Source organism: Myodes glareolus, chromosome 4 (genome assembly GCF_982192425.1).
Source record: "Myodes glareolus chromosome 4, mMyoGla1.1, whole genome shotgun sequence".
NCBI lineage: Eukaryota > Metazoa > Chordata > Mammalia > Rodentia > Cricetidae > Myodes > Myodes glareolus.
The window spans coordinates 105,305,130-105,328,455 of NC_142029.1; the positions used below are offsets into that span (position 1 = coordinate 105,305,130).

Here is a 23,326-nt window from a genome sequence, read left to right on the forward strand (position 1 = left end):
ATTAAAGGTGTGCACGTCTTCAGTTTAGGTGCTTTAATTTTTTGTGTCCAGGGTGTGAGAGTGTGGAAGTCACAGGACAACTCTTGAGAGTCAGTTCTCTCCATTACGTGGATTCCCGGACAGAGATCATTAGTCTTAGTGGCAAGTGCTGCTCCCTACTGAGCTAACTCGCTAGCTCTGAGGTTGAAGGTTTGATCAGGCTAAAACAGCCTTTGAGAGAGCTAGGCAAAGAGCCTGGCGAAGGAGAAGATTTAGCTTTACACTGGGACTCCCCCGCCCCCACTCCGGGAGTCTAGGGCTGGTGGGCGTGACCCATCTTCCAAGTAGTGGAGTCCGGCAAGAAGGGCCACAGATCTCAGCCAGCCAATCAGCGTGTGGCGCCCACTTCGCAAACTTTTTCCGTGCCGCTGTGGGTCTCTCCCGCCTGCCGCCCGGGCCCCGCCCGGCCAGGGCGCTAGAGTGCAGGGCGCGGCCAGGGCGGGGTCTCAGGCAGTCTCCTGCAGATCCTCACAGCCTCGGGCTGCCCAGAGTGGCTGCTCCTCCGCAGCCCAGTCCACAGCCACCTTGGCCTTGGCACACTGGGGCCCCGCTGGGATGAGAACCGGCCGGAGACTGAACCAGCTTCGGGCCGGCCTCTGCCTGCTCCTGGCCTCCCTGCAGCTCGTGTCCTGGACGCTGGCTGGTGAGGCGGGCCGAAGGGCTGGAATAGCATTTGGGGGTGCAAGGGAGACCCCAAGACATGTGCGCAAGGGAGAGATCGTTCGTAACGGGTGCTATGGTGATATGGAGACCCTAGGGTCTAGTTCTTGCTGATGTGTGTTATGTGACACTGGGAAGGGGGATGTTGCCAGGAAACGTGTGTCTGTGTTTACGAGCTGGCGTGTGAAGATGAATGCTGCGGGCGTGGTGCAATCCCAAGACTCCGGAGGAAAAGTCAGATGGATTGCTGGTTCAAGACTAGTCTGGGCTACCTGAATTCAAAGGCATCTTTGGCTGCGTAAGCAGACTCTGTCTCTAAAGAGGAACGGGGTGGGTCGGTGGAGCATAGGGTTATAGCTCAGTTGGTAGACAGCTTTTCTAGCATGTATTAAGTTCTGGTTTCCATCCTCGGTACCATATAAAATCCAGTATAATGGTACATATGTACTCCAGGACTAGGAAGTTGAGGCCAGGTCGAGCTATATGAGAGCTTGCCTTTAAAAAAACCTGTAGTTTACAGAGGTTTGTGTGCACTTGGGGGTGAGGGTTGACTGGGATTGTGTAAATGTGGGTGACAGGGCAGTCCCTGGGAGAGTGTGTAGTCAGATGTGAGAGTTCAGCGTGGCTGTGGCGCTGTAACCGTCCCCCCTCCTCCCCGCCCTTATCTGTTACATGAAATAGGGTCTCATGTATCCCAGGCTGCAGCCTTGAACTTCCAATCCTTCTGCTTCTATCCTCCAAGTGCTGGGATGGCAGCTTATGTAGTGCTGGGGGTGGACTCCAGGGTGCCAGCATGCTAGGCAAGCCCTCTCTCTACCAAGTTTCACCCCTAAACCAAGGGGATGATTTTTAGAGCCATCGTGTGTTACTGATGTGTTTATTTGTCTTTGGTTAACTGTAGTTGGGGTTTTGGGGTTTATATGATTGCATGTGGGAACATGAGTGACTGATTCTGAGGTTGGCGGTAAATGGAGTAGGCATATCAGGAACTCTTTTTAAAATTATCTTTGTCTATCTATCTATCTATCTATCATCCATATCTATCATCTATCTTTCTATCATCTATCTATCTATCTATCTATCTATCTATCTATCTATCTATCTATCTATCTATCTATCTCTGTGTGTGTATGTGTGCATGCACACTTGTGCCACAGAGTGTGTGTAGGTGAGATGACAACTTTTGAGGGTCAGGTCTCCTTCCACTATATGGGTCCCCAGTATCGAACTCAGGTCATTAGGCTTGGAGGCAAGCACCCCGCCTCAGCCATCTCTCTGATCCACACAATTCCCGTTTGCATGTCTTTGCCCGAAATTGGGTCCCTTCCCCCCCCTCCCCTCCCCCACCCCTTCTCCCTAGAGCCACAGCATCAGCACCATGGACAGGGCCCCAGGGAGGGCGGCAGCGAGGGGCGAGGCGGGTGCGGCGAGGAACGGACAGAGTGGGGCTGAGCGCCTGCGGGGGTGGTCAAGTGGAAGTTGCATCGCACCCCAGCTGCAAGATCCTGGGGTGATTTTTCCTGAAGAATTTCTCAGGGTCCCCATGGGGGTCCCCAGGGCTAAGGGACGGGTGAGTCATCGCTGACGCATGCCCAGCTGTGAGCATCTGGCCTGGTGCCCCAACCACGCCTCTTAGGGTTCTGCGTGTGTCAATGGTCAGAGGACACGAAGACTCTCCAAGTGATGGATGACCAGGGCTTCTATGATCTAGATCATCTCCCAGAAGTAAAGGAAGACGCATTCTGTCCCACAGAGGCCACCGGCACACACAGACCTCATGTTCCTAATTTCTGCTCAGTATCAGGAAGTTCCTGCCCATGTGGAGAACCCCGTGTTGGCCTATGCCCCATTCTCACGCTCTCACAACCTCAGGGTCATGTGACCTCAGAATACAAGACCCCTGGGACTCCAGGAATGTGCAACGCAGGCCACACCCAGGCAACCCCATCTGCCACCCGGACAGAAGATCATTCCTATGTTTTCAGATTCTCACACATGCTTCCCCATGGTCCACAGGCGAATGCTGTCATCTTCCACAACCAGCCGCCCACTCAGTAATTTGGTCAGATTTTCCCCTTCATGGCGTGGGAGAAATCTCCTTGGGGTTAATGGCTCCATCTCCTGTGGCAAGTCTGGCTTGTGGGGTATATGGTGTGGAAATCTTGCTACCAGGGCCCCCACTCATGCTGAACAATGGCATCAAGTTTAAATTTTTTTTACATTAATTTTGTGCATGTGTGTGTATGTATGTATGCATGTGCATGCATGCCACAGTACACATGTGGAGGTCAGACAACCTGAAGGAGAGAACTGTCTCTCCTTCCACCATGTAGGTTCCTGGGATCAAATTCAGGTCATCAGGTCTGGCAGCAAGTACCTTCCCCTGCTAAGCCATCTCGTCAAGTCCTTAAACCTTATCATCTAATTAACTGCTTATACCTCAACCAGTGGCAAATCCTATGCTTGCAAAATTTTCATGCATGAATTTTTGGGGAATTCCATCCATGATCCAGCCTGCTCCCTCTCTGCCTCCCTCCACATCTTACACTCTACCAGGCATCTCCCTAGACGCCTTGACCAAGGCAGGGAGAGGGGTGTGTATGTGGGGGAGGGCTGGGAGGCTTTTGACCCCTCCTGCTGGCCCCACAGGCTCAATGGCTCTTGTGTGCCTCCTTGTCACGGAGCCATGCAAGAGAAAGGGCAGTTAGCTGCTGAAAGGTCATTGCAGCGAGGACTGGAGATTGAAGCAAGAGTGACTTGGGTTAGATGGCAGTAAGGGCTTTTGAAATGGGAGTTTGCAATGATCAAGGGGAGATCCCCTTTTCCTACTGCATAGGAATTGGAGTGTGTGCTAGGATATGGCTCAGCGCATGCACAAATCCCTGTGTTCCATTTCCGCGCTGTATAAATGGGCATGGCAGTGTGTGTCTGTCGTCTTAGTGCTGTGGAGGTGAGCGACAGAGGGTCAGGAGTTCAAGGCCAGCCTGGTTTACAGTAGGATCTTATCTCGAAAACAAAACCAAACTGAACTGTGCAGAGTGCTCTACTGGAGGATGTTGTAGATCTAAATCTTCCCAGGGGCTCCCAGTCTAGAGGGGACAGCTGGGATGGTCCACTGGGGAATGACCCTTGTGGTTAGCAGAGCCTGAGAGCCCAAATTCAGCCTCAGGGGGGCTATAATCCAAATACCTCTTAATGACAGCCTGGCCACTGAAAAGACAATTACAGATGGGAGAGGGAGAGAGGAAGAAAGAGAGAGAGAGAGAGAGAGAGAGAGAGAGAGAGAGAGAGAGAGAGAGAAGAGAACCAAGAAAACAAGATTGATTATTGATTGGTTCAGAATTGAGTCATGGAAAGTAGGACAAAGAGAGGTAGAATGGGCAGGGACAAGGGTGCAGGGACGGGAACAGAACTCCACAGAATTTGGGAGGCAAAGTGTGTGTGTGGGGGAGAGCTGGAATGGAGGTCTTCATCCAGGTCCCTTCCTCCCCAAGTCTGGTCCCCCAACCCAGTTCTCAGTGATGAAGTCAGCTGAGCCACCCTGGAGTGAGGTCATGGTAGATTCCGCAGAACCTGGCTCCTGCCAAGAGTCTGGGTCAGGGGGTTAGTGGGACAGTTTGCTAGGGGAGGGGACAGGCCAGGGGCTTTGGGCCCAGGGGAAGCCCTCACCCGCCCTACCCAAACCATGTGGATCTAGTTAACACTGTTCAAGCTGCCTGGGCGGGGCTGCAAGGATGGCTTGGCTTAGGGGCCTGTTGGGCCAGACCAATTCTTTCTTTTCTGGGATGAGAGAGGGGGAGGGTCGGAGAGGTTATCAGAAATAGCAGTCAGAAGGAGGAGATGATACAACCGGTCCCAGGTGAGAGGAGGAACAGGGAAAGATAAAGAAAGAGGTGAGAGGAACGAGGTCAGAGCAGAAGTTAGAGGAGGGAGCTGGATGGAGAATGCCGGGGAGTTAGACGGGAGAGTAGGAGGGAGAAGGCCATGGGCTGGGGATCCAAGGTAGGAGGCTATGGAGTCTAAGAAGAGTGCACCCCCACAAGCACATCCTTTTTCGTCTTGTGGGTTTTCCCTAGCAAGGGGGCTCCATGCCGGGAAACTGCCCAAGGAGCCAGTGTGGGGGCGAAGGGAGAAGGGGAAGGCTTGGTTCTGGGGCTCCGGCCAGGAACCTTTGATTCATCCTAGAACTAGGTCAGCTTTTTTTTTTCTCACCGAAAACTTAGGAGAAAAAAAAATAACCAGAGTCAATAGACTGATGTAGAAGTAACATCTGTGGGGTAGTGGGGGAAGTGCTGCTGGTCCCGGGCTGCCTGCTGCTCCCTGGACTTGGGGGAGGAGGGAGCCCCCAAACTCTGACCAAGTCTTTTGGAGTTGAGAGTTTTGTTTGTTTGTTTTCATCCCAACTTTCAGACAAAGTCTCATTTGCTCAGTGTGACCTTGAACACTCTGGCCGAGCAGGTGGAGGTCCTCCTGCTCAGCCTTCTGAGTGCTCTCAGGACGGGGTTGTGCAGTCAGGCCTGACTCCCTGGCCAGTTCTGACCACACCTCCTCACCCTGTCGTCTCTCTACAGTGGAGCCTGTGGATGTTCTGAAAGCCTTGGGGGTGCACAGGAACCAAGCTGGGGTTGCTGAGGGGCCTGGCATGTGTCCCCAGAGGACTCCACATGGTGACCGAGCATTCCGGGTGAACAAGTCCAGCCTGCTCAGTGTCCCCACGTGGCAGCTCTTTCCAGGTGAGTCAGGGCAGGAAGGCCGGGGTGGGGCCATCCTGGAAGGGTGAAGTCTCCCTGGTGGTCTAACTGCCCCCTTCTCCTCTGCCGGCAAAGATGGGCAATTTCCTGAGGACTTTTCTGTGTTGTTCACTGTGCGGGGCCAGTCAGCCAATCGGTCTGTCCTTCTGTCTATTTACGATGAGAAGGGCATCCGGCAGCTGGGGCTGGCACTGGGGCCAGCTCTGGGTCTCCTTGGCGACTCCTTCAGGCCCTTCCCCGAACAGGTCAACCTCATGGATGGCAGGTGAGTATGGGAAAGGGGGAGGGGTACCCTGCAGAAATCTGTGCACTGAGTCTCATTCCCCTTGCAGGTGGCACCGTGTGGCAGTTAGCATGAGAGGTGACAAAGTGACCCTGGTGACTGACTGTGAACCTCAGCCGCCCGTGTTTGGTCAGGGACCTCGGCTTATCAGCACAGATGGACTTACCATGATGGGAACCCAGGACAGCAGGGAGGAGACTTTTGAGGTATGGAGTTCAGTGGCAGGGGAAACTGAGGCAGAGGCTGGGGAGCTTTGTCTTCAGCCTAAACTAGAAGAGAACAGAGAAGAAGAGTGCCCAGCTTCCATCTAGCCCCACAGAGCTGAAGGAAGGCAACACCATACAATAGACCATTAGTAAATCAACAAGAAATCAGGTCACCGTGTGACACATACTTGGTACCTGCTGGAGTAAGTGCTGTGACAGGTCGCTAAGACCACCACGTGGTGTAGTGCAGGAGGCTAGTGTGTGAGCAGAGGTGGGTGTCTGCAGAGTCGGACAGATTTCTCTGGTTGGTGTGGTGTGGGATTATGCCATGTGATTTTGAGGCGTGAACCTCCCAGGAGGCCCAGCGACCTTATCTCTCCAGTGAGTCACCTGGTTTCTAGAACCTGGCACATGGAGGTGTCTTGAGGGGAAAGAGACATGGAGCTTCAGGGTGCAGGTGGTGGGTGTGTCAGTCACTTCTTTTACTCCTATGACAAAATACAAGACAAAAGCTCCCCCAAAAAGGTTTACATGGGCTCCCAGTTTGAGGTCACAGTTCCTCACGGCAAGCAGAGGGAGGTGGCAGGTCCGGCTGCACCTGAAGTCAGGAAACAGAGGAGATGGATGCTGGTACTCAGCTCACTTTTTTCTTTTTATCTATCTGGGACCCCAGCCGTCCATATTTAAGATGGGTCTCCCCTCCTCAGTTACCCTGATGCAGTAATCCCTCTTAGGTGTGCCCAGAGGCTTGCATCATAGGTAATTAATTCAAGTGGACTATCCAGGGGCCCGTGGATCCAGGGATCCAGCATCCAGGGGATGGCTCCGTCAGTAAAGGTGCTTGGCGCCAAGCCTATTGGCCTGAGTTCAAACCCCAAATGTGTGTGGTGGAAGGAGAGAACTCAGTCCTGAAGGCTGTTCCTCTCACTTCCACGTGCGAGCTTCTTGGCACACCTGTGCGTGTACACATACATACTTTAAATAAATCAGTGTAATTTTAAAAAGTTGGCGAGCTTAACTGTCACACTGGGTGTGTTTTGTCCTGTGGTGTCATGGATTTGGTGAGTTACAGGTGGAGGTGCCACAGGCTTCCCCTCCTTAGGGTGCCCTGGGTGGGAAGCTGAGGCTCCATGGCAGGAAGGGGCAGAGAAATGCTGGGGAGCACGGGCCACGATCATCCTATGGCTCCTTTTCCTCCTGCACAGGGAGACATCCAGAAGCTGCTGTTAATTGCAGACCCGCAGGCTGCCTTCCAGGCCTGTGAACACTACCTCCCTGGCTGTGAAACCCCAGATCCCCCAGCCACAGAGGTGAGTGAGGGGCTCCAGGTGGCAGGTGAGTCATCCCTGACTCTAGGTATCAAGAAGGAGTGGACTGTGACCCAGACACAAAGAGCTGAGCAGCTTTAGACCCTGAACGCAGGACTAATCCCAGAAGATGACTTTAACCTTAAGCCAGGTGTGGTGAGGTACATGCGTCGCCTTGGTACTTAGAAGGCTGATGCTAGAGGACTTGGAGGGCAACCTAGGCTAGGTAGCAGAACCCTGTCTCCAAAACAACAACAGAAAATCAGTCCGGGGATGGGGAAGATGGTTCAAGTCAGGAAACCTGGCTCATTTTCGAGCACCAGGACCTGTTTGGTCCTTAGGGCTTGTGCAGAAAAGCTGAACGTGGTGGTACTTGTAACCCTCGTGCTGGGTAGGCAAAGGCAGGCAGATCCCTGGGACTCACTGGCCTGTCAGCCTGTCTTAACTGGTGAGCTCCAGGCCAGTGAAAAGCTGTTTCCACAGCAATAACAAAGGTGCTGGTGCCTGAGGAATGATGCCCAAAGCTGACCTCTGGCCTCTGTGTGCATGTGCACACACTTGAGCACACTCCACACACACACACACACACACACACACACACACACACACACATTCACACACACGTATACACACGCGTAGCTGAATGACAAGGACGGACCGTGTCATGGCCCTCAGGGAGTCAAGCAGTGGCATTTCCAATGGGGAGAGATTCTCTAGTCCTGACTAGAACCCTTTCCTCAGGTCCCCAAGGATGAACCAGAAACAACTACTCCTCGTCGCAAGGGCAAAGGAAAGAAGAAAGGGCGGGGTCGAAAGGGGAAGGGAAGAAAGAAAAAGAACAAGGAGGCCTCAAGGCTGAGCCCAACCCCTGGTGCCCCCGAGAACCAGGTAAGAATCTGGGACCTCTCTCTTTGCTGTCTGATCCCCACCCATCTCTGGTCCCTCATCTTTGTGTTGGTCCTCAGGGCCTGACACCTGAGGTCTGGTTCTCTCAGCCAAGGGTGATGCCAGGTCCTGTGTCAGGGCCTCCCCCATGTCTATTCCACCTAAGCTCCAGTCTGGAGGAGCTGGAGAGACTCCTCTGAACACAAGAGGACCTGATGGTGGTGAGGTTCATGATGTAGTCTTTTTTTTTTAAAGTGAGTGATTTTTTAAAAAATTTACTTATTAATTATGTATACAGCGTTTTCCCTACATATATGCTGCAGACCAGAAGAGGGCACCAGATCTCATTACAGATGGTTGTGGGCCACCTTGTGGTTGCTGGGAATTGAACTCAGGACCTCTGGAAGAGCAGTCAGTGCTCTTAACCTCTGAGCCATCTCTCCAGCCCCATGATGTATTCTTAACAGTGGGGTGTTCATCAGGTGGGGTAACTGGTTACAGCTGCATGGCTATTGTGCCAGTATGTGGGGTTCACTGCTGGGGGTCATTGGTGAGGGCTCCATCTCGGAACTCATCCTGGGGGTCTAGCAGGGAAGGACAGACTCCCATACCCCAGCAAGGAGGGTCATCCACTTTGAGCTTTAATTTCAGGAGGTACACACCGGGAGCAGGGAGGGAGGAAGGGGACACCTGCCTCGCCAACTAGAACAGTCCAGTCAGCCTGGAGGTCAGTGGGTGATGGATGTCACATCCTGATCACCCTCACTTCCTGGGGGTGCTGTTTAGTATTGCTGGTTGAGGAAGTTGTTCACTGAGGTAATGGTAGGGAGCTCCTAGCGGGAGATCTCACTAGGAGGCTGCTGGTGTTTGGCAGTCTTTGTTGGTGAACTTTCCTGGGAAGACATGGAAAACAGATAGGGTACTAAGGACCAACTAAGGCACGATTCCACCCCGATCTAGTTTGGGGAACCAGTGAGTTGGTGGAGTGTACTTACAGAGCTAAGGCGAGGGTACACACATTGGTGTGGCTGACCCTTAAGCGGTCACCCTAAGTGTGGATGCTTACTTTCCCTTTAGCTGCACAGCTGGAGTCCCCTTCCTTACACCTCAGTACTCTTTGCTTTCCAGAGATCAGGAGACCATGTGCAGCCTGGGCAGAGTTACAGACAGCTGGGAAAGGGCTATGGGAGACAGTGGCTGGAATCTCTGATGAGGGGCCAGTGGCCTCCCCACCACCTCCCTCTGTAAGAGAATGGCCATAGGCTGGGTCTTGAGAGTCTTTCATAGTCACAGTTGCTTTCGATAAAGATGGCAATAGCTATTAAGGATAGCCCTGGAGGACAACATTCTATGCAGCCCCATTCCTATTGCTGTGCTAAAATATCCTGTCCAAGGGCTGGGGAGAGGGTGCAGCGGTTAGGAGCTCTTGTTGCTCTTGCATTGGAGACTGGGTTCAGTTTCAAGCACCCGTTTACCTGGATCCCGACAGCCTGTAGCTCCAGTTCCGAGGGATCCAATGCCCTCGTCAGTGATCTGCACTACACTGGTGCTCTCTGGTGCTCACTGGTGCAGTCACTGGTGCTCCAGTGAGTGAGTGCACACATACACACACACACACACACACACACACACACACACGAAAACAAAAACAAAAGCCCCAATATATCCCAGCCCAAAGCGACTTGGAGGAGAGAGGGGCTTATTTCTTCTTACAATCTCAGTCTGTTATTTTTGGGAAGTCAGAGCAGCAGCTTCAACTGTCGCATCCACAGTGAGAGCAGAGAGAGAATAAACCCATGAATTCTTGCTTGCTTGCTTGCTCTCAGCTACCTTTTGCTTTTCTTATACTGTTCAGAACCCCCTGCCTAGGAGGTGCCAACCACAGTAGGCTGAGTCTTTCCACATCAGTTAACAATCAAGGCAGTTACTCCCAGGGACACGCCACTCCCAGGGTCACGCCACTGGCCCACCTGATCTAGACAATCACTCACAGAAGCTCCTTCCCAGGTAGTTTTAGGTTGGCTCAAGTTGACTTAGAACGAATCAACACACTAGTTAAAGATTAAAGGTTAAGAGTTATTTGTTAGGGGGATTGCTAGAGGACACGATGGGGCCACTGTTAGTGAAATAATTGTTTGGGGATCCTAGAGAAGACTCATTATTTTGGGGATCACTAAATAGTGATTTTTGTTGGATGATTCCACTGGTTGGGGTCACAGTTGGATCCCTGGATGGAAGGGTATCTATTTGGAGCCTTTGGTGGGAATCATGAAAATGGGGCTCACTTAGCAGTCACTGGTCCTTGGAATAATTTGGATTAATTTTGTAGGTTATTGACAGGTGGGTCCAAAGTCATTGGTTGGGTCACTGCTTGAAGTCCTTGGTTGGAGGGGTTGGTCACTGACTGTTAGCTGCCTGTTGGTTCCAGATCTTTCTATTCCATATGAATTTCAAGAGTAACATGCCCTTGTCAGCCCCTGATTCTGACCTACACCCGTGACTTTCTTTCTCTGCCTTGACCCAGTTCTTCTGCAGCTGTCCGGGCTGGAGGAGCTGCAGCCTGGCTGGCTGACCGCTGAGCTGTCCTGGGAGAGGACATGTGGGGCTGGGCTTCCGGGAGTCTGGCCCTGAGTGCTGGCTCTTGACTTTAATCACTGGGCCCTGGAGCCAGTCCAGTTCTACTCCCAGGCCTGAGAGACTTGGCCCTGTTCTGCTCCTCTGTAGCTGGTTCCGCCTCTGGCTGCCTTGGACCAGTTGTGCAGGGCACTTGCCCTTTCCCTCTCCCCCCTCCACCATGGGGAGGGGGAAGCAACACTGAGGGAGAGACCTGGCTCTTCTTTGTCACTCTTTGTTGTGACCGACCTTGCTCCACATCTGACACTCCTTCCATGCCTGCTGCAGACCTTCCTCCATACCCCTGAGACAGAGAAGCCAGTTCCCCACCGGCCTCCGACTCCCACTCCCTTGGCCATCGCCACCACTGTGACTACTGAACAAAATGCCACTGTCTTGCAGGTTGGTGGGGGAGTTGATGGTGCTGGGCCAGGGGGCGGGGTGGTGAAGGTGATGACAATTCTCAATATCCTTAGCAGGGCTTTAACTCTGGTGCTGAAACTGAGCTGTGGACTCCAGAGATTGAGGCTACTGAGGAGGATGAAGAAGGAGGTGACCCTACCATGGGCCCCAAGTTCCGGGCAGCAGAGCAGTCTTTCCAGACTGAGTTCCAGATCTTTCCTGTGAGTCTGGAGGAGCTCGATGATGGATGTGAATACCTGCTTTCTTTTGACTGTGTCTGTCTTGTGTCAGCTGCTTCTGCGTGACCCTGGTGCAGTTGCAATTGCAAATGTTTACCAAGCACTTAACAGTGTGACAGAGACCAGTGATGCAACTGGCTCTTTTAGTCTAAACAGGGTGAGAAGCCACTTGACTTCCAGTGGAACCCTGCTGCTAGCTCCCTGAGTGCCCTGCCTGCTGAGTGGACAGTAGAGGGAGCCAGAGAGTCAGTGAGGAAACGTGTAGTGTTAGCAAGCAGCCTGAGAGACTACTTGGCTCTTGTTGCTGGAGAGCTTGTGTTGGTTAACATTGTCACCTCAACAGGCTCTAGAATCACCGAAGACACAAGCCTCTGGGAAGGTCTGTGAGGCATTATCTAGACTAGATTAAATGAGGGAAGACCCACCCTAAATGTGGGTGGCGCCAGCTCTGGGTCTCCTACTGAGTTAAAAGGAGAAAGGGAGCCGAGTACCAGTACTCAGGCTCTTGCCTTGCCTCATGGCTGTGGCTACAACATGACCAGCTGCCTCATAACGCTTTCCATGCTGTGATGATGTTTCCCTTCAAAGGGTAAGCTGAAGCAAGTCTTTCCACCATTAGGTTGCTTCTCATGTAGTTTTTCGACTCAGCAAGGAAAGTAATGCAGACAGCAGAGAAAGGCAGCCGTGTGGCGGGACATCAAGTGGGCTTCAGGACAAAGTAGAAAGCCGAGTACCTCTGGGGGTCTTGAATTTGTAATGTTTTACATTCAAGTAAGATTTCAAATCAGGGATGACTAGAAGATTCTAGAACTCAGAGGAGCCCATATAGGCTGGAGAGAAAGGCTTGGGATGACTCCTGAGCAGAGAGATAGTGTCCAAGTCAAAGCCTTGGGTGGAAGCGTCTAGAGGGGCAGACCGGTTCTCCTTGGTGCTGGCGGAGTAGGAGTTGGAGCTGAGACAAATGCTGATTTCTTGTCCTGTTTGTTACTCTGCTTGGCACAGTGACAAATTATCTGATAGAAACAACTGTTGGAAGGAGAGGACTGTTTGGCTTACATTTCCACAGTTGCCGGGTCTCATGCATTTGAGGGGAGCATCATAGAGATGGGAGGATGTGATGGAGGGGGAGCATCATAGAGATGGGAGGATGCGGTGGAGGGGAGCATCATAGAGATGGGAGGATGTGATGGAGGGGGAGCATCATAGAGATGGGAGGATGTGATGGAGGGGGAGCATCATAGAGATGGGAGGATGTGGTGGAGGGGACTATCATAGAGATGAGAGGATGTGATGGAGGGGAGCATCATAGAGATGGGAGGATGTGGTGGAGGGGAACTTCATAGAGATGGGAAGATGTGGTAGAGGGGAGCATCATAGAGATGGGAGGATGTGGTGGAGGGGAACATCATAGAGATGGGAGGATGTGATGGAGGGAACTATCATAGAGATGAGAGGATGTGATGGAGGGGAGCATCATAGAGATGGGAGGATGTGGTGGAGGGGAGCATCATAGAGATGGGAAGATGTGGTGGAGGGGAGCATCATAGAGATGGGAGGATGTGGTGGAAGGGATGATCATAGAGATGGGAGGATGTGGTGGAAGGGACGATCATAGAGATGGGAGGATGTGGTGGAGGGGTTCAGTTCCTGGACAAGGGGATGCAGTAATTGGGGAGTGCTGATTCTCTGCTGGCTTTCCTCTTCCTCCTGGATGTCTCCCTCAGTGTATTCTCTCTGGAAACACCCCGACACACCCACAGCAGTATATCACCAATCTCCTAGGTGGTTTCAATTTGTCGTTGTTATTTTTTAAATTTTTTATTATTTTATTATTATTTTTGAGACAGGGTTTCTCTTTGCTTTGGACCTTGTGCTAGAATTTATTATGTAGACCAGGCTGGCCTCAAACTCACAGAGATCCACCTGTCTCTGCCTCTTGAGTGCTGTGATTAAAGGCATGCACCACCACTGCCTGGCTTTTTTATTTTATTTTATTTTATTTTTGAGAAGGGTCTTATTGTATAGCCCTGGTCATCCTGCAGTGTGCTATGTAGACCCAGCTGCCCTCAGACTTCCAGAGAGCCACCTGCCTCTGCCACAGGCATGCCAAGCGGCTTGTTTTAGATGAGTCTAGAGCCTGTCGAGGTGACAATGTTACCCATCACATCCACCTCCAGCCGCAAGTGCTGGGATTAAAGCGTTTGCCACCACACCTGGCCTCTCTGAGGCAATTTCAAATCCTGTTGCCTTTGGTGGCTCACGCCTTTAATCCCAGCACTCAGAAGGCAGAGACAGGCAGATCTCTGAGTTCGAGGCCAGCCTGGTCTACAGAGTGAGAGCCATGACAGCCAGGGCTACACAGAGAAGCCCTGTCAAACCCAATGAAGATAAGTCACCACATGTGTCAAGTATTGTAACTCATTTGCCATATGGGTGTCACACACTCACTGACCCCATGAGTTACCTGTGGGTGGCCACAGGGTTGAGTACGGTGCCAACCTCACTGGGGAAGAGGCAGAGCCATGTGATAAGGATCTTTGGGGTTGGTGCCCTTCCCCTGAGCGACTTTCGGAAGTCAGTTGTTTCCTTCCACATTAGAGTCAGGGGTTGAATTCAGGTCCCCAGCCTTGTAGGACATGCAGACATGTGTCTGTCTCCTCCTCATCCCTTCTCCTCTCTGCCCACTGTCCCCAGGGTGCTGGAGAAAAGGGAGAAAAAGGAGAGCCTGCGAGAGTAGAGCAGGTGAGAGGACGGGGGCGGGGAGGAGGTTGAGGGGCTTCATGAGAACAGGGTTCACACTTCTTTTTCCCTCCAGGGACAGCAGTTCGAGGGACCTGCAGGAGCCCCAGGACCCCGGGTGAGTACTGGTCCTAGTCCCACTGCCTTTCTTCTAGAACCCATGTACAAATCAGCTGTGCGGCTAGACACTATGTAGCTGCTCCCACTCTCTTCCATCCCTTTCTTTATAATGCCCAGGCTGAGCTCAATCTCACTATGTAGCGCAAACTGTATTCTCGACCTGCCTCCCCACCCCGCCCCTTTGGGTTTTCAAGACAGGGTTTCTTTGTAGTTTTGGAGACTGTCCTGGAACTCATTCTGTAGACCAGGCTGGCCTCGAACTCACAAAGATCCTCCTGCCTCTGCCTCCTGAGTGCTGGGATTAACGTTGTGTGCCACCACTGCCTGACTGTAATCCATCTCTTGATCCTCCTGTCTCAGCCTCCTGTGCTGGGATTATAGGTGTGCACAGAGAGGATTTAGATTGTTGTGTTGCCTGGAGGTCACTGGGTAGTCAGCACCAAAAGATATGTCAAAAAGAGGTCTAGGGTGTGAAGTTGAGGGTGGTACAGGTCACAGACCATGGGGGAGCTGGCGAAAAGGCAGAGAGAGCCGGGAAGTCTGCCTGAAGTCAAAGTTACAAGGTAGGTAAGAAGCCAGCCAAGCTCAAATTTTGTATCTCCTGAGACTTCTTTTTTCTCTGTCTTCACAGGGAATATCTGGTCCTTCAGGTCCTCCTGGCCCTCCAGGATTCCCTGGGGACCGAGGTCTACCGGTAAGAGACTCCCCACTGAGTGCACCCCTTTGCAGGGGTGGGATTTCAGGTTGGAAGTGTGAAGATTTGAATGTGTGGGTATGGGGGCTGGAATCAGGAGCCCTTAAGTGACTCTGACCCCATCTGTGAACCTTCTCTCTCTCCTTCCACTGGTTCCTGGGGAACTATCCACTTTTCTCCTCACGCCTGTTTTATCTGTCTTTAAATATTTTATGAGGTTTTAATTTATCTTTCTGTGTGTGTGTGCGCGCACACACAAGTCGGGTGGTGGCAGTTACCCCGGCACTTGAGTGGAGGTCAGAGGACACCTTGCAGGAGTCAGTCAGTTCTCTCCCTCCACCATGTGGGTCCCAGGGGTCAAATCAGGCCACCAGGCTTCACGGCATGTGCCCTCGCCCGCTGAGCTGTCTTGCTGAAGCTCTCCTTATTTATGCCTGTATGTGTGCATGCATGTGTGTACACGTGCAAGTGAGTGAGTGTCTATGTATGTGTGTGTGCATACCTGTGCACATCCAGAGACCGGAGGGGGCTTTGGATCTCTGAAAACTGTGTTGCATTCCTTGGTGGGATGCTTGACTTGTCACTTGGGTGCTAGGATCCGAACTCCAGTCCTCACGATCATACATCAAGGACTCCTAACTGCTGAGTCATCCCTCCAGCCTCCATGAGTACACACCTGTCTCCTACATCCGTGTCTGTCTTCCTTGTTCATCCATTTCTGCCGTTCTCCCCCCATCTCTCATGTCACCTTTGTTCCTCTGTCTCCCTCTCTCTGTCCCCTCCTCTCTTCCTCCTCAGACTCTTTCTCTCTCACTGTTCCCCTCTCTCTGTCTTCTTTGGGTCTCTCCCTCTCTCTCCCCTCTCCTTTTCTGTCTCCCACCCCCACCTCAGTTCTGTTCATCCCTCTGTCTCCCTCCCTCTCTCAGGGTCCTGCTGGCCTCCCAGGAATTCCAGGTGTCGATGGAATTCGGGGTCTACCTGGCACTGTAATTATGATGCCGGTAAGGAGGGGGGGTCCTGTGCTTGGGGAGTGGAGTTCTGGCCGGGTACCTTTCTCTGGACCTCTACTCACTATCACTGGTTGCTCCTCAGTTCCATTTTGCGAGCAGCTCATCAAAAGGCCCCCCAGTGTCCTTCCAGCAGGCCCAGGCGCAGGCGATACTGCAGCAGGCTCAGGTGAGTGTGCTGTGTGAGGGGTGGCAGAAATAAAGTTCTTGTAGGCCTGGTCAGGATACTTAGGACCTCTCTCCCGAAGATGCTTGCTGTGAGTTTCTGCTGTTATGGTGAAATCCTGAGCCTGGGTGGTTTATAAAACACAGCCAATTCAGGCTCATGATTCCCAGAGCAGAATGCTGCCTCCTGATTGAGAGCATTGTAACTGTCGGAGGGCAGACCACAGCAAGACAGTAAATGTTCTAGAATGAGACTTTACTCTCATAAAGGTACTGATTGCCATTATGGGGACCCCACCCTTCTGATTTCATCCAGTTTCAATCTTCCAAAAGGCCCCCCTCAAAGTGTTATCAACATATGAACTGGGGGACAAATTTGCAACCCTGTGAATGGGGAAGGCTCACTAACTATAGCAGTGATTCTGTGGTCTCATGGGGGACTCTTGCTTCTGTCTGTCTTTCCAGCTTTCCATGAAAGGACCCCCTGGTCCAGTGGGACTCACTGGGCGCCCAGGCCCTGTGGTAAGTAAGGGGTCTGCATTGGGAAGAGGGATGCACCCATGCCAGACAGCCCACCTTGCTCAAGCCCTGTTCCTCCATCTCTTGTCCTCCAAGGGCCTTCCTGGATATCCAGGTCTGAAAGGTGAATCCGGAGAAGTAGGGCCACAGGTGAGATTGGAGGGATGTGAGGGGCTGGGGGATGGATTAGACAGGAAAACTTCCTTCAAGGATATAGGATAAAGTGCTGGTTGGAGAAAATAATAAAAGGAATAGAAATATATCTTTGAAATCATTGCCCCTCCTGGCAAACGATTTAAAATAGGTCCTGGGCTAGAGGCTGGGGCTCAGCTGGTAAAGCATTTGCCTAGCATACGTGAAACCCTGGGTTACAGCCTCAGTACCCCATAAACCAGGAATGGGTGTGCAGCTGTCTTCCCAGCCCTGGGGCAGGGGTAAGGGGTGGGGGTAGAGGCCAGAGGATCAGGTGGTCAAGGTCAACCTCAGTTACTTAGACAGTTGGAGGCCAGACTGGGCTTTCTGAGACCCCGTCTCAAGAATAAATAAAACAAACTGGGTGTGGTGGCACACACCTTTAATCCCAGCATTCGGTAGTCAGAAGCAGGCAAATCTCTGTGAATTCAAAGCCAGCCTGGTCTATGTTGTGAGTTCTAGGTTCACCAGAGTCACATGGTGTGAGGCACTGTCTCAAAAAAAAAAAAATCAATCAGAAGCCTTTCTTTTTAATCCTTTCTTCTTATTTCCCACCATAGGGTCCCCGAGGATTACAGGGCCCTCCTGGGCCTCCTGGCCGGGAAGGCAAGACAGTGAGTAACTCCTAAGTTCTTAAATTATTCTTTCTCACCCTCTGAGTCTTCCCATTATCAGAGGGACCCGCTCGTTGAAGGCCGGCAGTGCACGGTGAAGGATCTGGCAGGTCATAGCTTCTAGCGGACCTGAGAACAGGCGAAATGCTTGGTCTGGGGTCTGAAGTGTAGGCGGGAGCAGCTTGAGGGGCACAGCATATAAAAAGACTGAAGCTGTGTGTGCCAGCGTGCACCTGTAACCCCAGGACTGAGAATGCGAGGCAGGAGAGTCAGAAGTTCAAGGTTATCCTTTAACTTCTACCGAAGTTGAGGTGTTTACCGCCAGGTCTAGTGACCAGAGTTTAATCTCAAGACTCACTTGATGGGAGGAGAGAACCGACTTCTGAAAGTTGTCCTCTGACCCCCACATGTGAGCCACTTGTGAGTGTGTGCGTGCTCACACACAGATAGATACTAAACAAACACAAGCAAATAATATGTGCTTTTAAATGAAAACACTAGCCAGGTGTGGGGTACACAGCCATGTAGGCTACCTCAACAAAAACAAAACACAAGAGGGAAAGTAGCCCCTGGGAAAGGGGTCAGTGAAAGGCAGTACACACCTGTCGTTTGTCCTTGACTTTGGCCTCACCTTCCTCACAGGGCCGAGCTGGAGCAGATGGGGCTCGGGGTCTCCCAGGAGACACAGGACCTAAGGTGGGTGATGGGGCCAGGTTGGGGGTGGCGAGTGCCCAGATCAAGGGTTCAAGGCAGCCACTGTCTCTTCCCACAGGGCGACCGAGGCTTCGATGGCCTTCCAGGGCTGCCTGGTGAGAAGGGCCAGAGGGTGAGTATGTGAGGTGCCCCTCCCAAATCCATGCCCTTGTCCCACATCAGAGCTTCACACCCTGTCCCCACACTGGAGTGAGTGCTTCCTGCGTGTGCTAATCCATTCCAATGTCCTCCCCCTCCTCTGCTCTAGGGTGACTTTGGACATGTAGGGCAACCGGGTCCCCCAGGAGAGGACGGTGAGAAGGTAAAGTTGGAGGAAGGTTTAGGAATAAGGCTGGTTTGGAGGTTCAGAAACCTGAGGAACAAGGGCTTGGGTGATGGCTCAGCAGGAGAGCTCTTGCCTAGAATCCCTCAGCATGCTGGGAGAGTGGCTCATTGGTAGAACCCCAGCATAGAATCCTCCAGTGAGATGCTGCGGGGTGCGGCTCAGTGGTGGAGCACCTGCCTAGAATCCCCCCAGTGAGGGGCTGGGGTCATGACTCAGTGGTGGAGCATTTGCCTGTCTAAAGTATATGAAGCCCTGGCTGCTATTCTTATCATTAAAAAAAACCAAAAAACCAATTAAACAGAAACAGACTAAATGGTATCTGGGGACTGACTGGGGTCTGTTGGAGAAGCAGGGAACCCCAGGGACCTCTGCAGAACAACTTTGGAGCTGAGAGCTGTCTTTAGGGTTAGGATGTGGGGTGGTAAGTTGAGGCCTCACATCTGTGAGTTCAGTCTGCAAGAAATATGGAGACATCAGACTGACTCTGTAAGGGGTTGTACTTCCCCACTCCGAATAATGATGACGTTTTCCACAGGGCCTGCAAGGACCTCCAGGGCCCACTGGCCAGGCTGGAGAGCCGGTGAGTATTGGGAGACCCCAGACTCTCTTGCTTGTGGAGGGGAAGGAAGGAATTCCTTTGGGCCATGAAAGTTTTAAGAGTATATACCTCTGATGCTGGGTTTATGTGACCCCTTCCTTGCAGGGTCCCCGAGGTCTGATTGGCCCCAGAGGCCTCCCTGGACCCCTGGGACGCCCGGTGAGAATCTTGCTGGCTCTCTGCTCCCTGTCCGTTTTATACTTACCCATCTTCCCTTTGCACCACCACCCCTATTTGTGGTGTGTGTGTGAGTGTGTGCGCGTGTGTGTTCGCATGGCCCACACGTGGAGGTCAGGTCCTCTTCCTTCACCATGTGGGTCCCTGGAATCAAACCCAGGGCATCAGACTCGGCAGCAGTGCCTCTCCCTGGATTGCTGGATGATCTCTTTCCCTCTCTCCCTCTTTTCCTTTCTGTGTACGATGTTCACAGTCCTGTGTGTGAGTGTGACTGCTGCACCACAATGCAAATGAAACGCGAAAGTCTGAGGACAGTTAGGAGCTGGTGTTTTTTCACCTGTCTGAGGGCTTTTCTGTGGTGTTTCTACTGTGTCCTTGGGGCTAGCTGGCCCGCAAGTTTCTCATCTCCCTGTCGGGGATTACAAAAACTAAAGCTACCTGTCAGGCTTTTACATGGGTCTGGGAATTTGAACTCAGACCCTTCATGCTCGTACCACAAGTGCCTTTACCCACTGAGCCATCTCCCTAGCCGGAATAGTCTTTCTGTTGCCTGCTGTTTCCTTTCCGACATGTTTCTTAGTTGCTTGTACCCAGACCCTGATCCGTCCCGTATTCTCCGTCCTCACAGGGTGTGACCGGAAGTGATGGTGCGCCAGGTGCCAAAGGCAATGTGGTAAGCGTCCCTCGCTCTCCCAACAGTGTGTGACCCTCCACACCCTGGCCCCTCCTGGCGCCACTGAACCCGCCCCTTTTCCCACAGGGTCCTCCTGGAGAACCAGGTCCCCCAGGACAGCAAGGAAACCATGGCTCCCAGGTGTGGTGGTCAGTTAAGCCACAGTCCTCTGCCCAGTTTTGCTACCCATCTCTCTTCTCATGATTTCCTCACCCTCTTTTTATCCCAGGGGATTCCAGGCCCTCAGGGGCCCATTGGCACTCCTGGGGAAAAGGTAAGTGACTTTTCTCATGTCATCGGGAGAAGCTTCTCTCAAGGGCCCCACTGAGGGACTTCCTGCTGGTGAATAGTCACATTCCAGAAGCCAGCCCAGAGTGACAGAGTGGCATTGTTGGGGGAGGGTTTCTAGAAAAATCTCACCAAGGCTGGCAGACAGTGGAGCCATTGTTAGCATAAAGCCCTCACAGAAGGGACTACTAAGATGCCAAGGCAGGACAGCCCTTCCTAGGGGCTTTGTCTCTCTGCACATCTGTGGCTTGCTTCCCTAGCAGATACACTTGTGTGTATAAGTGTATGTCTGTGACGTGTGTGAGTGTACCTCTGTGTGTGTGTGTGTATGTATGCGTGTGTAGTATCTATGTATGTGTGTGTGATGTATGTGTGATATATGTGTGTGGTGTATGTGTGTATGTATGTGTGTATATATGTGTGATGTATGTATGTGTGTATGTATGTTATGTGCATATGTATGTGTGATGTGTGTGTGATGTATGTATGTGTGTATGTATGTGTTATGTGTGTATGTATGTGTGTATGTGTGTGTATGTATGTGTGTATGTGTGTGTATGTGTGTGTCCGTCTTAGTTTGCTTCTCTGTTGCTGCACTGAAGCAATGACTTGAGGAGCCGCGGGCTCATTTGACTTCCCTGGGATTGCGGGAAGTCAAGGCAGGAACTGAAGCAGAGGCTGCAGAGGGGAGAACTGCTTATTAGCTCTGCTCAACCTCCTTTCTTATGCAACCCAGGACGCCTGCTCAGGGCGATACCACCCATGGTGGGCTGGTCTCTTCCCACATCAATCATTAATCAGGAAAATGACCCACTTCCTGCAGACATCTGATAGGGCCCAAGGTGGACACAGCCCAGCAAAGCCAATCAGATTCTTCCAGGAATTTAAAAACAAGAGGCATGGAAGACAAGTTTCTCTGTACCCCCAGCTGTCCTAGAACTCACTCTGTAGACCAGACTGCTCTCGAACCTGAAGACCCTCCTGCCTCTGCTTCCAGAGTGCTGGGATTAAAGGCATTCCCACCACACCCAGCAGGATGTACTTTCAAAGAAAGGCAACTTAAAGGTGTAGACCCCTGCAGTCCCAGCACTGAGAGTGCAAACTAGCCTGGGCAGGGCTGCAGAACTTTGCCTCAGTAAACAAGTTAAAAAAAAAAAAAAGGAGAGAGAGAGAGAGAGAGAATAAATAAAATAAAATAAAATAAAGCAAAGAAACAAAACAAAAGACGAGAAGCTCCCAACTCTACACTCTGTCTCTTTGTGGTTCTAGGCTTGGGACCTGGGCCTTGTGCGAGATAGTCAAGCTCTCTACCGCGGAGCTATTCCCCAGCTCCTCACTGGGGGGGGGAGGATGACGGAGACCTGCCCCTGAGCCTCATCCCCAGCCTTCTCATGGTTTTTCATCAGCGGCTCAGGGAGGACGAGCTAGTTTACTGGAGTCATGAGTAGCATGAGCAGAGCTGGGACAGATGCCTGGACAGCAACACTCTGAGTTGCTGGGGTGGACCCTTCCGGTTCAGGCTCAGAGATGCTCAGGCTACACTTCCTGTTCCTCCTCTTTCAGGGTCGCCCTGGAAATCCCGGAATTCCAGGTGTCCCAGGAGCTGAGGGTTCCCCGGTAAGAACCAGGAGCTGGGACAAGGGGAAGGCTCGGGAATTTGTATGGCAAATTTTGGCCTTTGATGAGTTGATGTGTTTTTCTACCAGGGTCATCCAGGCCCTGAGGGTCCCACGGGAGAAAAGGGGGCCCAGGTGAGTGAACAGGAGGGTGGCTGGGCTGGGGAAGAGGAGTAGTAAGTAGCCATGGGCCAGTGAGGAGACAGAGGATACTGGAACAGGGATGATGTGGAACTGGATAGCATCGGCCTTATTTTCCTTTCAGGGTCCACCAGGGTCAGCAGGCCCTCTGGGCTATCCTGGACCTCGGGGTGTGAAGGTAGGTAACGCTGGAGGACTTGAAGGTAGGGTAGATAGCTCGTTAGCATGGGTGTCAGAAGACCGATTTAGTGTCAGGCGTGGTAGTGCCTGTCGGTGGACCCAGTATTTGGGAGGCAGAGGCAAGAAGATTGCTGCAAGATTGAGGCTAGCCTGGGCTATACAGCGAGTTCTAGGCCAGCCAGGGCTGAATTGCATTGTTGTATTTTGAGACATTGTCTCAGAAACCAAACACTAACACTCACACCAAACACTAACAATCACACACACTCTCTCTTTCTCTCACACACACCCTGTAATTGCAGTACTTGAGGGAGGAGGATAAGGTTTTGTTTTGTTTTGCTTTGAGACAGGGTTTCACTATTCCGCTCTGGTTGTCCTGGAACTCGTTTTGTAGACCAGGCTGGCCTTGAACTCACAGAGGTCTGCTTACCTCTGCCTCCTGAGTGCTGGGATTAAAGGCATGCGCCACCACCTCCTGGTGAGGAGCAGGATTTTAAGATGTGAGCTGTATAAATTTGAAGCCATTCTGCCTCAAAATACAAATTAAAAAGAAGGCTGGGGCTGTAGCTCAGTTGGTGGTAGAATGCTTGCCCAGCAACGTGTGGAGCCCCAAATTCCATCCCCAGCACCCTCCACTCTCAGTGTGGTGGCGTGTGCCTGTCGTCTTAGTGTTGAGGCAGTGGAGTCAGAAGATTTGGGGTTCAGTGTCATCCTCTTAGCTATTAGTGAGTTTGAAACCAGCCTGGGCTAAATGAGACTCTGACTCAAAAACAAAATGAAAAAACAAACAAAAAACACTCTGTACTTTCTAAGCTACCCTGGTCTACACAGTGAATTGCAGTCCAGGCTGGGAGGGGGGGGCACTACTGTCCCCAAAACAAGAGTCCCTCTCTCAAAACAAAACAAAACAAAACCAAAAACCCACAAAGAACCTACAAAATAAACAAATGAAAAAATAGTATACTGATGGTTCTGTTTTATTGTTAGTTTCTTTTGCTCATCTCTTTCTTTGCCTAATGTATAAACTGGATTTTATCATAGTTTGACGCGTGCACAGAGGAGGCAACACTGATAAGAACTGGGTCTTATGGCCTTTGAGCAATCCCTAGAGGTTTCTTAGTTTATTTTACAGATAAGTAGAGGACTGTGGCTGCAGCCTGGGTTGTATCTGAATCTAGT

The 23,326-nt window shown here is 51.8% G+C and overlaps 1 protein-coding gene across 2 annotated transcripts in view; it reads left to right on the forward strand.

Annotated features, from left to right (window-relative positions):
- Window positions 1-486: 486 nt before the first annotated feature.
- The window catches only part of Col5a3 (collagen type V alpha 3 chain), a 48,502-nt gene continuing 25,662 nt past the window's right edge, over window positions 487-23,326 (forward strand). The window contains exons 1-27 of one of the 2 annotated variants that reach the window (XM_087905824.1): window positions 487-682; window positions 5,271-5,432; window positions 5,526-5,715; window positions 5,783-5,939; window positions 7,145-7,249; window positions 7,988-8,134; window positions 11,033-11,146; window positions 11,221-11,367; window positions 14,080-14,127; window positions 14,201-14,242; window positions 14,876-14,938; window positions 15,865-15,939; window positions 16,031-16,114; window positions 16,576-16,632; window positions 16,726-16,779; window positions 17,382-17,435; window positions 18,078-18,131; window positions 18,208-18,261; window positions 18,397-18,450; window positions 19,010-19,054; window positions 19,178-19,231; window positions 19,878-19,922; window positions 20,010-20,063; window positions 20,152-20,196; window positions 21,774-21,827; window positions 21,917-21,961; window positions 22,092-22,145. In XM_087905824.1, coding sequence (XP_087761950.1) covers window positions 595-682; window positions 5,271-5,432; window positions 5,526-5,715; window positions 5,783-5,939; window positions 7,145-7,249; window positions 7,988-8,134; window positions 11,033-11,146; window positions 11,221-11,367; window positions 14,080-14,127; window positions 14,201-14,242; window positions 14,876-14,938; window positions 15,865-15,939; window positions 16,031-16,114; window positions 16,576-16,632; window positions 16,726-16,779; window positions 17,382-17,435; window positions 18,078-18,131; window positions 18,208-18,261; window positions 18,397-18,450; window positions 19,010-19,054; window positions 19,178-19,231; window positions 19,878-19,922; window positions 20,010-20,063; window positions 20,152-20,196; window positions 21,774-21,827; window positions 21,917-21,961; window positions 22,092-22,145 — 2,145 coding nt within the window. In that variant the 5' untranslated portion in view covers window positions 487-594. The remainder of the gene's footprint in view (window positions 683-5,270; window positions 5,433-5,525; window positions 5,716-5,782; window positions 5,940-7,144; window positions 7,250-7,987; window positions 8,135-11,032; window positions 11,147-11,220; window positions 11,368-14,079; window positions 14,128-14,200; window positions 14,243-14,875; window positions 14,939-15,864; window positions 15,940-16,030; window positions 16,115-16,575; window positions 16,633-16,725; window positions 16,780-17,381; window positions 17,436-18,077; window positions 18,132-18,207; window positions 18,262-18,396; window positions 18,451-19,009; window positions 19,055-19,177; window positions 19,232-19,877; window positions 19,923-20,009; window positions 20,064-20,151; window positions 20,197-21,773; window positions 21,828-21,916; window positions 21,962-22,091; window positions 22,146-23,326) is intronic. The other variant, XM_087905825.1, reaches the window with a different exon arrangement.